A 13130-nucleotide genomic window follows, 5' to 3' on the forward strand; every position below is an offset into this window, starting at 1 on the left:
GAATTTTTTTATGCTTTTCCGCATATTCAGGCTTTGCTGTGTGCCATGCTGACCAACCAAGAAAACATCACCGTAGAGCAGGTAAAGAAGATCCTGGGTGAAGAAGAGGAGGGTGGCTCTGACTCTTCACAGCAGTGTTCCTCTGAGGATGAAGATATCTTTGAGGAGATGGCACAGGTGAGTCCCCCACGTGCACGTGAGAAACGCACGTGGCACACCCCGATCCCATCTCTCAGCACGCAACCCATCAGCAGCGTGGACTGGGCCTGGCTTGTTAAACGCCTGCACAAGCTCTGCATGGACCTGTGCAACAACTACATCCAGATGCACTTGGACTTGGAGAGCACCATCGGAGAGCAGCCTACCCACAGGGTCGACCCACTTTTCTTCTTGCCCCTTTTTAATTCTGAGACCTCCACACCCTCTACCGGGGGCCTTTCAGGCCATGGCACACCCTCAGAAGACAGATTTCGCCTCCATCTGGATGAGACTCCTTCTGAGGAGGTACATACCTCTAGTGGGCTGGGTGCAAGTGTCCCCCAGCTAAGAGGGGAAAGAAGGGAAACAGGACGTAGGAAGGAATGGTGGGAAAGTGCCGGAAATAAGTTGTATACCATCGCCACTGACAAGACCATCACCAAACTAATGATAGAGTACAAGAAACGCAAGCAGCAGCACAGCCATGCCACATTTGGCAAAGAGGTGAATTTGGGAGAAAAAAGAGCTGAGACGGTGACCCTGCGGGGCCCAGACTCCCCAGGGCCTCTGAGGCCCCAGCAGTTGATGGAGCAGGGACCGATGCGTCACTCCTTTAGCGCAGGGCCTGAGCTGCTGCGGCAGGAGAAAAGACCTCGCTCTGGGTCCACAACCAGTTCCCACAACATCTCACTCAGAGATTCAGAGGCACAGATACAGGTAGGCCTATAGGAAGACTTGGAATATAGTGTGAGTAACACACTGTAAAAGGAATACACCACACAAGACATTTTACTATTGTGAGATAGGGCTAGTTTCATGCAAGGTTCCTCTCTCGTGACCCACAAACCTGAGAGCAATACCACCCCATCCAGAACACCCAAGCAACCACAAAGCAAAAACATATATTGTAGCAATACAATAACAATACAGAGTACCCTAACATTATTTAGCGAGGTTTTGCGCAGGCTACCACTGGCATTTTCCTTTATTTTTTTAACTACCATTCAAAAGTTTAGAAACACTTATTCTTAATATTTTTCAACATTTTGGAATAATAGTAATTCATCAAAACTACAGGATAACACACATTTTACTATAGGAGCTGTTGTTATTGAGCCATCGAAAACAATGTTATTTTTCATCATCTTAAAAATAGCCACCCTTTTCTTAGATGCTTTTTAAACAGAAAAGGAGTACACATCTGCTCTGTAATCATATTGGCTATTTCTACTTTATTATTTGGTTGTCACTCATTTATAAATGATATTTTTAAAGTCCCTTGAAATCAAAATTCATTATTTTTTCCTTTCAATATAAATACGCCTAAGAATATATAAACGGGTATGGTCTAATTGCTGACAAAATTCACATACAGTACAGACCCAAAAAAGCATTCAAAACATGGATAAAAGGCGTGCTGAAAACAGCCTTTTCGTCAAATTTCCTGTCCAATCAAATGCTCTAGATGCTGAATGTGAATGGCACAAGGCATGTGAACACGGCAATCATACCTGAATTCGCATCAAAACAACCGGCCTGATTGCAAACTAAATCTGGAGCGGTTCGGTATACGTGTGAAATCAATCCAACCCAACGGACAGGCTATCTTATTGCTTTTATAACCATGAACATTACTGATAGCTCTTTGATGACAAATTCTGGTGAGAATGTCAACGCCATTAAAAACCAAAGCGCACCTATTCAATTTCTCCTAATTACTCTTCTCTGCAGTAGGCATGGTAACCGGTTTCAAGATATACCGAGGTTTCAAAAACACTCAAATTTTCTGTGATACCATTTCCAAGGTATGAGCTGCATTTACACAAAATTAATAAATCATGTCATGTAATTGATTTGAATATTATAATTCAAGTGCTTTATTTTAAGTTATTACACGGCTCTCTGGAATGCTTGATTCTGATTGGTCAGTTGAGACATTTGCAGGTTCGTTCTTTTCAAATAATAACCGCTCCAAAGTAATAACGCAAAGCCGGTACTACTTGTATGTTTAAAATCCCTCCGCACCAACAAAGATTACCGTTTGGCGCTATCTTGTGACAAACACTAGACAATCACAATTAACAATAAAAAAATTGCGACATTAATTTTAACATGTACGGAAAAAACAAAACATTTAAACAGTCGATAGATTTGGACGATTCAAATGGCTCCCCGATTAAGACGAAAAAACGAAAATTGAACTACAAAGAACAAACAACAACAAGACACAGAGAGCTTTCTAAGACTGAACTTGACAAAATAGAGTATGACAGCTACGAAGCTGATGAAAATGGAGACAGACAAGTATGAAGCAGAGGATTTATTACGATCATTTTATGCATATGTGCAAAGTTTCGCGGAAGGATAAAAATGTTAATTTTAAACAAATATGCCAATAAAATGTTCATATTCATGTCTAGTTTTTTCCTTATGTTGCAGGTAGCCGTGTAATAAGCAAGATAATGTACAGGCAGCCTGTAGTTTTCCCGAAATAAGCCCCGACAGTGTGATCAGGACCCGACGTGAAGCGTTAATTACCGGCTGCCTGTACATTATCCCTTACCTGTCATACATGTGTTGCTTAAAAATAAAATGTATCGTGTCCAGTTGAAAAGTTGTTTGTAAACACAGACATTTAAAAATAACACAACTAAGTTTTGATTCCTGCTCACAATAATGAGGGAATATAACTGCAGTAACCAAAACAGCCACACAATAATCCAGCAAAGCTGCTCTCTGTCAATCCAGAAAGACAATTTATCTTAGCAGAATCACAGAAAATTAACAGATGCACCAATTAAAGGACCCTGCTGAAAAAAACAAAAAAACCATTACAGAAAATATATGGTAATTTTATATGGAAATTTTTATTCATGGAAAACCCCTTGAGATGCAACATCTCGTTTTCAAGGGGGACCGGAAACATACAACAAAAACAATACATTCAGTACAATACAAATAAAACATTACAGGACAATTCTGCTCACAATCACCATCGCTTCCCAGAGCCATTTCAAAGTCTACATTAAGTATTTACAAAACAAGTTGTTTCAGCAACCATAGCAAATTACAAAACTGACAATCAAAAACAAGATAATTCAAAGAGCGATTAAAATTAAAAGCATTTGCAATCATTTTTCAAATAGACTAACAAAGATGTTTTAAAGGAGCCTAAAGTAGTGTTAGATCTCACAGATGGAGGTAGATTATTCCAGTCTGAAGGAGCCTTATAACAGAAGGACCTCCGACCAACTACTTTGCACATAAAAGGGACAGTAAATGTCAAACATTGAGAGTGTCGAAGAAAATAAGTATATTGTACAAAAACACTTTTCATATATGGTGGTAAGTTCAAATAGATGCATTTAAAAATAAATTGAAACCAGTGATACTGTCGTCTTTAATCAGGCAACAACCAGTTAAGCTGATCATATAATTGACAATGATGAGTTCTATATGGGCACTTTAAGATGAACCTACACAGATTATTAAAAAGAACATCTAGTGGTTTAAGATATACATTGTACGTGCTTTGATAAATTATATCAGCGTAATCAATGATTGGTAAGATCAATTGGGTAATTATCTTTTTTCGTACCTTAAATGTAAAACAATCTGATGACCTGTATAGAGGCATTAAACAAGAATACGTTCGTTTAATTATGTAATTAATATGTTGTTTGAAATTTAATTCTGAATCAAGCCAAATTCCCAGATATTTGACAAAGGTCTCTTTTGTCACTGGAGTACCATTATCAAAGTACAGGTTAAGGTCAGCAGATTTAAGTGAATGATGAGTACCAAAGAGCATACATAATGATTTTTTCAAATTAAGTTTTTAAAAATTACTTTTAAGCCAATTTTGAACTGATTTAAGATCTGTCTGTAATTTATTCTGAAGTAAAGATAAGTTGGAGCTAGAAAAACAGACAACAGTATCATCTGCACATAAAAGTACTTGACAACTATTACACACTTGTGGGAGATCATTAACAAAAATAGAAAAAAGAACGGGGCCAAGGATAGAACCCTGTGGAACACCTTTTTCCATAATACATTCATCAGACTGTACATCTTTGAATTGAATAAACTGACGTCTGTTATGGAGATAAGCATTAAACCATAAGAGAGCTTTCCTATTAAGACCTATGGATTTAAGCTTATCCAAAAGCAAGTAGTGATCTACCAAGTCAAAAGCCTTGGAGAGGTCAAGAAATATAGCACCTGTACATTGGTTCTTATCACAGGAAGAAAATACATCATTTGTGAATTTGAGTAAAGCCGTTGTAGTTGAGTACCCAGAACGAAAACCTGATTGATAAGGAGATAATATATTTGATTGATTAAGATATTTGTATAATTGTTGATAAATAATCTTTTCAAATATTTAAGTGACTGTACAAATAATAGAGATTGGACGATAATTATTTAAATCTGTGTTATCACCTCCCTTAAATATTGGACTTACTCTTGCTGTTTTCAAAACAATAGGAATGGAACTCATATCTAAAGACATTGTATAACTCAGAAAATGGATATATTAATATACTGGATCCAAGTTTAAGAAATTTGGCTTCCAACCCATCAGGTCCAACACTACAATTTTTTAATTCAGAGATGGCCTGAAATACTTCAGATGGCTGAATTCTGGAAAATGAAAAGGATCCATCAGTTTGATTTGATGAACTAGAAGAAACTAAAAAATCAGAATATTGTGAACTACTAATGTGTATTAAATGCCTGGGCGATCATAGAAGGATCAGAGATAACATTATCATTAACAATGACGCTATTAATAGAGTCATTCTTTGATTTGTTAAGGAGATGATCTAGATGTTTCCAGAATTGTTTAGGCTTATTCCAATTTTGACTAAAGGCATCCTTAGTTAGATCTTGCATTCCTAGTTTGTGTTTTGCAGTGGTTCCTAAGTTGCCGATATTCTTCCCGATCAGTGGGATCTCTTGATAATTTACATTTTTCCCACGCTTGATCACGTTTTTTAAAAAGGTTTATTAAATCAGAACTAATCCATGGGAGATGTCGACCTTTCACACGAATCGTTTTAAATGGAGCATGTTGATTAATTACATTGTTAGCTTCAGTATAGACCGTTTCAGCAGTAACAACATAAACAAGCCGCTGTCGCGGTCCGCACGTAACTTCCGGTAAACTCCTCTAATAATAAATAACAACAAAGTTCTTTAAACATAGTTTATTTATATAACAAGCGAACAAAACAACACATAGATTACCTAGGAAACCAAAACATGTGTTATTTTCGACGAGGCATTTGTTTGGCATCAGTTTAGCAACTAGTCAGACCATTAAAAAAAACGAAACCGGAAGTAAGGTTCGGATCCAGACGTGTATCACGTGCGTCTGATTAAACCGTCTATAGAAAAAATCCCAGGCATTCTCAACAGAAGGAATTAGATAAAATCTAGTCCAATTAATATTAGCTAGGTCATTTATAAATTGTTCAGTATTTATGTTTTTGCATTTTCTGACTTTAATGTATTTGGGTGGTAGTTTGGGTATTTTAATTTTCCACAAACAGAAAACAATTGAGTGGTCACTAAAGCTGTCAGACAGTATGCCAGATGTACTTATTCTATCTGGATGTGTAACTAATATCCAATCAAGCAGAGATGAGGAACAGCGACCAATAATTCTGGTTGGTTCTTTTATTAGCTGAGTAAAATTGGCACCTGCAATCATATTTCTGTCATTCGAGGAGGAATGATGAAGCCAATTACAGTTAAAATCACCAAGAACCACCATTTCACTATTTTTCCTGAAGGAATTAATTGTATTCATAATTGACTTTATTGAATCAGATGAAGCAGATGGTGGTTTATATATATATTAGTAATAATTATATGTTTGTTGTCATGGAAAATTATTTTTACAATAAGTGATTCAAAATTAATCGGCTCAACAGTTGGAATGAGAAGTTCACCTGTTAAATTTGTAGAGACATATGTTACTAACCCACCTCCCCTGGAAAATTCTAATGGTTTTCATTAAAATACCAATAGGAACCATTAGCTTTTACCATTAAAACCACTACACTGTAGTGTGTTTTGGGCCATATTCCATTAGAACCAATACATAGAACCAATACATAACATTAGAGACCAACAAAGACCAATATACTGTAGTGTGTTTTGGGCAATATTCCATTAGAACCAATAAAATTCTCAATAAAACCAATATAATTTCTGTGATGGTGTCTGATGTTTTTTTTTTTAGCAGGGAAGAGTTTTGTTGTATTAAGAAAGTCTGGTTCATTTGGAAGAGTATATTCATAAAACTGGTGGTAGTGTTGTTGTTTTGTTTTTTAAATTCTGTTTATTTACTTTTCTCCTGCTCAGGCATGGACCAACATGGTCCTTACAATCCTAAATCAGATCCAGCTATTGCCAGACCCCATGTTCATTGCCCTGCAGCCAGCTGTGTTCCCCTGCATCAGTCAGCTGACCTGTCACGTGAGTGACCTCAGGGTACGGCAGGCAGTACGAGAGTGGCTCGGACGAGTGGGACGAGTTTATGAGATTATTCTGTGATCACAACAGTCTTCTCCCTTCAAGCCAAGCTCATAATGGCTTAACTTTGCTAGTGTTTTATTGTAAGGCACAGTGATCTCTTTGTAAAACAAATGTCTTTTGTGAATGTTCTTCAGTATTTATGCTGTCATATTCAGAATCTATATTTTTTTGTATATTCCTGAAATGTTACAGGCTTTGAATATACACACGCCAAATATAAAAGTATGCTTTATCGGTTGATTTTACTTTTTATTTTTTGCAGAGGTTGTGTTTTTCTCATACTGTATATTTTAACTTTAAACTACCCTGAAGGTTTCAATAAGTTAAAATCATTGCAAAATAAAATGTTGATGCACTTTTGGTAGTGCATTTAATATCTAAAGCTTAAGAATATAAATGTTATTTTATGCTGATAATATCACAATATATTTTATTTGCTTTATTTAAAGTGCATGTAATATTTGCATCCTTTGGCAAAAACTGATACATAAATATTAGGGCCCGTATGTATAAAACAGAAATGCTCTGAAGCAGGGGCGGATCTAGAAAATTATTTATGGGGTGGCAAGGGGGTGGCATGAGAACTACAAGGGGTGGCAATGAAGTAAGCGTCCTTGCATGGTTGTCGTGGATTCAAGAAATTATATACTGTATATACTATATTCTGTGAACACTGGACCTCAAATTTTTATAACATTAATAAACGCAACAACAAATGTTCCTATAAGTAAGTACCCGAGCAGCTACCTTTAGCATCTCTGTAGCACCCTTTGTCTTAATACTAAGGTAATACATACAGCTTATCAATATCTAAAAACACTGACTGGTTGAACATAATGGTATAAAGACAGTTATATAAATAAAATAGGATTGCCTAGTTTATATTAATGTAAAACATATTTGAAAGGCAAACATCTCTTTCTCTCATAACTCTCTTCGTTAATCCTTTCACTCACTTGATGATGGATTTCTGTCTTTTCACTTCTTTTTAGCTCTTTGCCATCCATATGTTTCTTTCCTTCATTACTTCATCTATTCTTTTCCCTTCCACAACATATTTTTCTGTTTTATTTGTACCTTCCACTCCCATAGTATTTGATTTTTCTATTCTTTTTGGTAAAAAGAATGGATATCAGCCTTTCTTTTAATAATATCCTGGAAAATGCCGCATTAAGTTGTCTTTCAAGCTTTCTAAACATACACAACACTGAATAGTTTTGTCTCCTTAACGAAGACAAATAAAAACATTAGACTATATCATAACGAGCGATTTCATATGCACGTATGGAATATTTTGATTGATGCAGTAGCTAACAAGACATGACGGGCTAGAAAGAACTGCTTAAAAGATATTTACTGCTTACATAAACCTGCAGTTCAGTTGTTTTAACTACCAAGCAACTACCTCGTGCAATATTTAACATCAATTTAATTTTTATTTATTTATCCTGATGCAACATTTATCTATAAATATGACCGTATTTAGTACTCTGATTTGCCGATGTGATGCTCAACTTAACCACTTTAAGACACTAAAGAGAATTTGTTTTGGCAGCATGTGATGATGTGAGGTGCTTTATTAGATCAGAATTCCTCGCTACAGACGTGAAGAGACTCTTTCTTCATGGGCATAAGTTGCACGTTCATAATCATTCTTGCCTTTAACCTCAACGATGGAAAAGTAACGTTTGTGCTTTTTATACTTTGTGTTTGCGTCCGCTACCTTTGTTTTGAGCTCGTTGTACTTCCCATCGCTCTGTTGTTGCGGGTTTGTGCGACTCGGAAGGGATGGACTGCAGCGCGAGAACCGGGCTGCATGTGAGTGCCTTGGATGGGGCGATGCATCCTTTCACCGCAGTTTCCAAACGTCTCCAACCACGCCAGAAAAGATCGCTAGATTTGTCCTAGTCGCTTTTTTAATAAAGTCGCTAAAGGGGTCTAAAAAGTTTCTTAATCTAGCGATCAAGTCACTAAGTTGGCAAATCTGCGCGGACTTTTTTTCCACTGTAAAAGACTTTCTGCTCGGACTGACTGCATGCTTGTATGAACTCTGCTGCCTCTGGTTGGCTAACGATGGAAATTAAGCCAATCACCATCAGCTACGTGGTTGTCCCACCCCGTCTAAGACACACACACACCAATCATCGTCAGATATGTGTCTCCCACCCCCAAACACACGCAGAGAAAAACTACATTGCCTTTCTGGTTAAAAGAGCCTACTCGGGTATAAATTATATATATTAGGATACCCGCGCTGGGGTGGCATATGGGGTGGCAATGCTTTTATTTAGGGTGGCAACTGCCACCCCGTGCCACCCCGGTAGATCCGCCCCTGCTCTGAAGAATAGTCTTAAGCTATGACTTAAGTGTCAAACATTTTTTAGTAAGGAGTAGGACCAGTCTGAGAGTAGAAGACATTTATAAAGAAGCTGAAAGCAACTTTCAGTAAAGTGTAAGTGCTGCAAACTGAGGACTACAATGATTTCAACCTAAAATGGCCGCCCTTAACATCTGAATCAGCCAATAGAAAGCTGGCAACATTATACAGTTACAGCAGCATGTGACACCGTACATTTATGAATCAAGAAGACATTACAATTATATTAGTATTTAAATATTGTAATTTAAATTTGCTTCTCGAAATATTTAACACAATTATTTTAGATGATTTTGCACCATTTTGATGGTTAATGAAACAGACAAATTTTATGCTATTTAAAAAATTAAGATGATGAATCACATAATTTAATTTCACTCACAGGCTGTTTATAGACTAAGGTTTGCAAACACTTAGATAAAAAATACTTTGATGATCAAGCCTGAACAAGATGATCAAGTTAAGTTGGATTTCTCCACTTAAACGCAATTGTAATTGCCATCTTTGTCACTTTCACCTTTGGCTTGCTCACTGCTAACATTGCTAACATTATGTTTTGGGTCAGGGTTGTATACTCTGTTAATATCAATTTACATGTAATTGTCTAACTGCAAGCGTGTAGATACTTCACATTTTTTTGGGTTAAAAATGCTATTGTAGTTTTTTTTAAATGTTATGGTATTTTATGTACCTATCATGTACTGTAAAACGCAAAAGCAGCTTGACTTAAAAAACTTACTTCAATTGGTAACACCTAATATTTAAACATTTTTAACTTTAATTATTTCACTTAAACTGAGAAAATTTAAGTTAATGTGAATATCAATTTTATTTGTATAGCACTATTAAATTCAATGAAAGCATGGTCACCCCTGCATTTTAACCTCAACTTAGGAATGTATAATAACAGTGTTGGGGGTAACGCATTACAAGTAACATGCATTACGTAATAATATTACTTTTCTGGAGTAACGAGTAAAGTAACGCATTATTTTTTAAATGTAAACATTTATATTTGAGTTACTTTTCTAAAAAAGTAACGCAAGTTACATTTTAGTTTAATTAAGTCAATAAAAAAAAATTATGCACTGAATTAAACTGAACGTAGTCACATTATGCACTCGCCTGTCTGGGAATAATTTGAGTCAGAAACTGAGATGGCAGGCCAGAGATCGACATTTTTGTGATAAAATATGCAATTTTTTGAATGCAGAACTTTTCAGTCATAAAAAACACCTGCAAGGCATGAAAGAGATCAAGCCTCAGCCAAGAAAAAGTAACGCAAAAGTAACTTAAACGTAACGTAAGCATTACTTTCCATGAACACAATTGGTTACTTTTTTGGGGGAGTAACTTAATATTGAAATGCATTACTTTTAAAAGTAACTTTCCCCAACACTGTATAATAATCTCTGCTTGGACAACCGCAGAGATAAACGGGGCCGGTGTTCGATTAACAAGTAAGAGAGATAGCTGGGGGCCAGACCGTTCAGTGATTCAAACACAAAAAGTTGAATTTTAAAATCCACTCTATAACGTACAGGTAGCCAAGTTGATAAAACATCAAATTTTTGTTATTATATTGTGTAATTTAATATACATTGTATAAAAACCCTATACTCTTTATTTTTCATAATGTTATATAAATTGCTGTCTATTTTCTATATACTACTAAAATGTATTTACTGTAAATTTTCTGCTCTGCAACAATGCAACAAGAAATTTGTCAAAATGGCTATAGAAATACATTTGAATTTAAGCACAACCCCAAATCAGAAAAAGTTGGGACACTATAGAAATTGTGGGTAAAAAAGTAATGGAATAATTTTACACAATAAAATATAAGATAGTGAAACTTATTCAAGTGCTTGCACAGTACCAAGATTTTTTATGGGACTATCAAGAGAGCATACTTAAATGGTATATAAATTTGCATAATATACACTTTAAAAAGTTAAAGTTGGATCAAATTATTGATACTACCTAAAAATTTTATATTTTTTCAACTTACATTTTCTCAGTTTAAGTGAAATAATTAAAGTTAAAAATGTTTAAATATAGGTGTTACTAATTGAAGTAAGTTCTTTTAAGTACAGCCATTTTTGGTTTTACAGATTATGACAGGTAAATAAAATACCATAAAATGTAAATAAAATCTACAATAGCATTATCAACTTCAAAAATTGCTAAGTATATATAAGGTTGCAGTGACATCATTACATGTAAAGTGATATTAATAGAGTATAAAACCCTGACCCAAAACATGATGTTAGCAATGAGCAAGCCAAATGTGAAAGTGACAAAGATGGTGTTTAAGTGGAGAAATCCAACTTAACTTGATCATCTTGTTCAGGCTTGGTCATCAAAGTTGTTTTTATCTAAGTGTTTGCAAACTTTAGTATTTTCTTATCAACAGCTTGTCAGTGAAATCAAAATGATATGATTAATCATCTTCATTTTTTAAATAGCACTACATTTGTCTATTTCATTAACATGTTATAAACTTAATCAAGATCGTGTAAAATAAATGTATGTACTTATTTGTAACATTATTAAACATTTCTTGAAGCAAATTTAAATTAATATATTTAAATACAAATATAATTGTAATGTCTTCATGATTCATGAATGTGTGGTGTCACATGCTGCTGTGAATGTACCGTTGCCGGCTTTCTATTGGCTGATTCAGAGGTGAAGGGCGGCCATTTTAGGTTGAAATCATTGTAGTCCTCAGTTTGCTGCATTTAAGACAGCACTTAAGAATGAGTCTTACACTTTACTGAAAGTTGCTTTCAGCTTCTTTATAAATGTCTCCTATTCTCAGACTGGTCCTTCTCCTTACTAAGAATTTTTTGACACTTAAGTCATAGCTTAAGACTATTCTTAAGAGCATTTCTGAGATGTTTTATGCATACAGGCCCAGATCATAGATTGTTTTGCTTTAATCCAATTTAAGCTTCAACTTTATGTCATCAACGTGTGTTTTTTTTATAAATCTGCAATCATTGGAATTCGGTAATCCTTGAGAAGAAAGCTTACTGATCTGTACAGCCTTAAAAATCACTTATAACATCAATTTTCTATTTGTCCAAATGTCTTATGTCTGTCTATAAATCAGACACTGTGTGCCCTGGGCTCTACAACCCACAATCTAATGGAAATATGTGGTTCATACTTGAATAGCATGCAAACTTTAAATAAAGTCTGAAAAAGAGGATAGATTTCTAACTAGAGAATATTTGCAGTCTCTTTTTAAATTTTTTAACATATCTAGTTTTATGGCTTTAATGCAAATATATTTTCTGCTAAATTATTTATTGCTCCTGAGAACGTCTGGGTTAAGTATGTAACCCTCGTTCCCTGGAGGAAGGGAACGGAGACGTAAAGCTGTGACCGACGAATTGTGAACTCGCTTAGAAACCAATTTACTTCGAGAACCTACCAAAAAAAAAAGGGCGTTCCATAATGGTGGTGCATTCACCCTCTCCTGGAGCAATCCTCTCCATCTCCAGGTCGCCGGTCTCAGGTCCTTTTACCTCCATGTTTGGCGGGCGGTACAGGTTGCTGATGGCCGGTTCCCTTGCACTGCCGAGATGTAGTCCGAGGTGGGGGAACAGACTGAGGAGCCAATGTAGATGCACCAGGGGCAGCTTTTTTCCGTCGGGGCATGATCTGAGCGATTGACTCAGTCTGCTTCTGGGCGGCTGAAAACTGTTGGGTGAAGCTCTCTACCTACTTGCCGAAGAGGCCTGCCTGGAAAACCGGAGCATTCAGGAACTTGTTCTGTAAAAGTCCTTCATGTCGGCCAGGCACAGTCAGAGATGTCATTCTTGGACCACCAGGGTGGACATCACATGTGCGATGACCTTGGTCGCACGAAGCACCAGGTCGGTGGCCACATGGAGTTCCAAGAAGCCAGCTGCGTCGTTCCCTCCCTCATGCAAATCCCTCAAAGCCTTAACCTGATGGACCTCAGCATGCTCGAGGCCCTGGCACAAGAGTCAGA

General features: G+C 36.2%; 1 protein-coding gene across 2 annotated transcripts in view; it reads left to right on the forward strand.

The window, feature by feature from the left end:
* arfgef3 (ARFGEF family member 3) overlaps positions 1-9087 on the forward strand; it is a 159728-nt gene extending 150641 nt beyond the window's left edge. For both annotated transcript variants that reach the window (XM_065249244.2, XM_065249251.2), the window contains exons 34-35: positions 31-915; positions 6574-9087. In XM_065249244.2, the coding sequence (XP_065105316.1) occupies positions 31-915; positions 6574-6765 (1077 nt within the window). In that variant the 3' untranslated portion in view covers positions 6766-9087. The remainder of the gene's footprint in view (positions 1-30; positions 916-6573) is intronic.
* The last annotated feature ends 4043 nt before the right edge of the window (positions 9088-13130 follow it).

The sequence above is a fragment of the Paramisgurnus dabryanus genome, chromosome 20, assembly GCF_030506205.2.
Source record: "Paramisgurnus dabryanus chromosome 20, PD_genome_1.1, whole genome shotgun sequence".
Taxonomy (NCBI): domain Eukaryota; kingdom Metazoa; phylum Chordata; class Actinopteri; order Cypriniformes; family Cobitidae; genus Paramisgurnus; species Paramisgurnus dabryanus.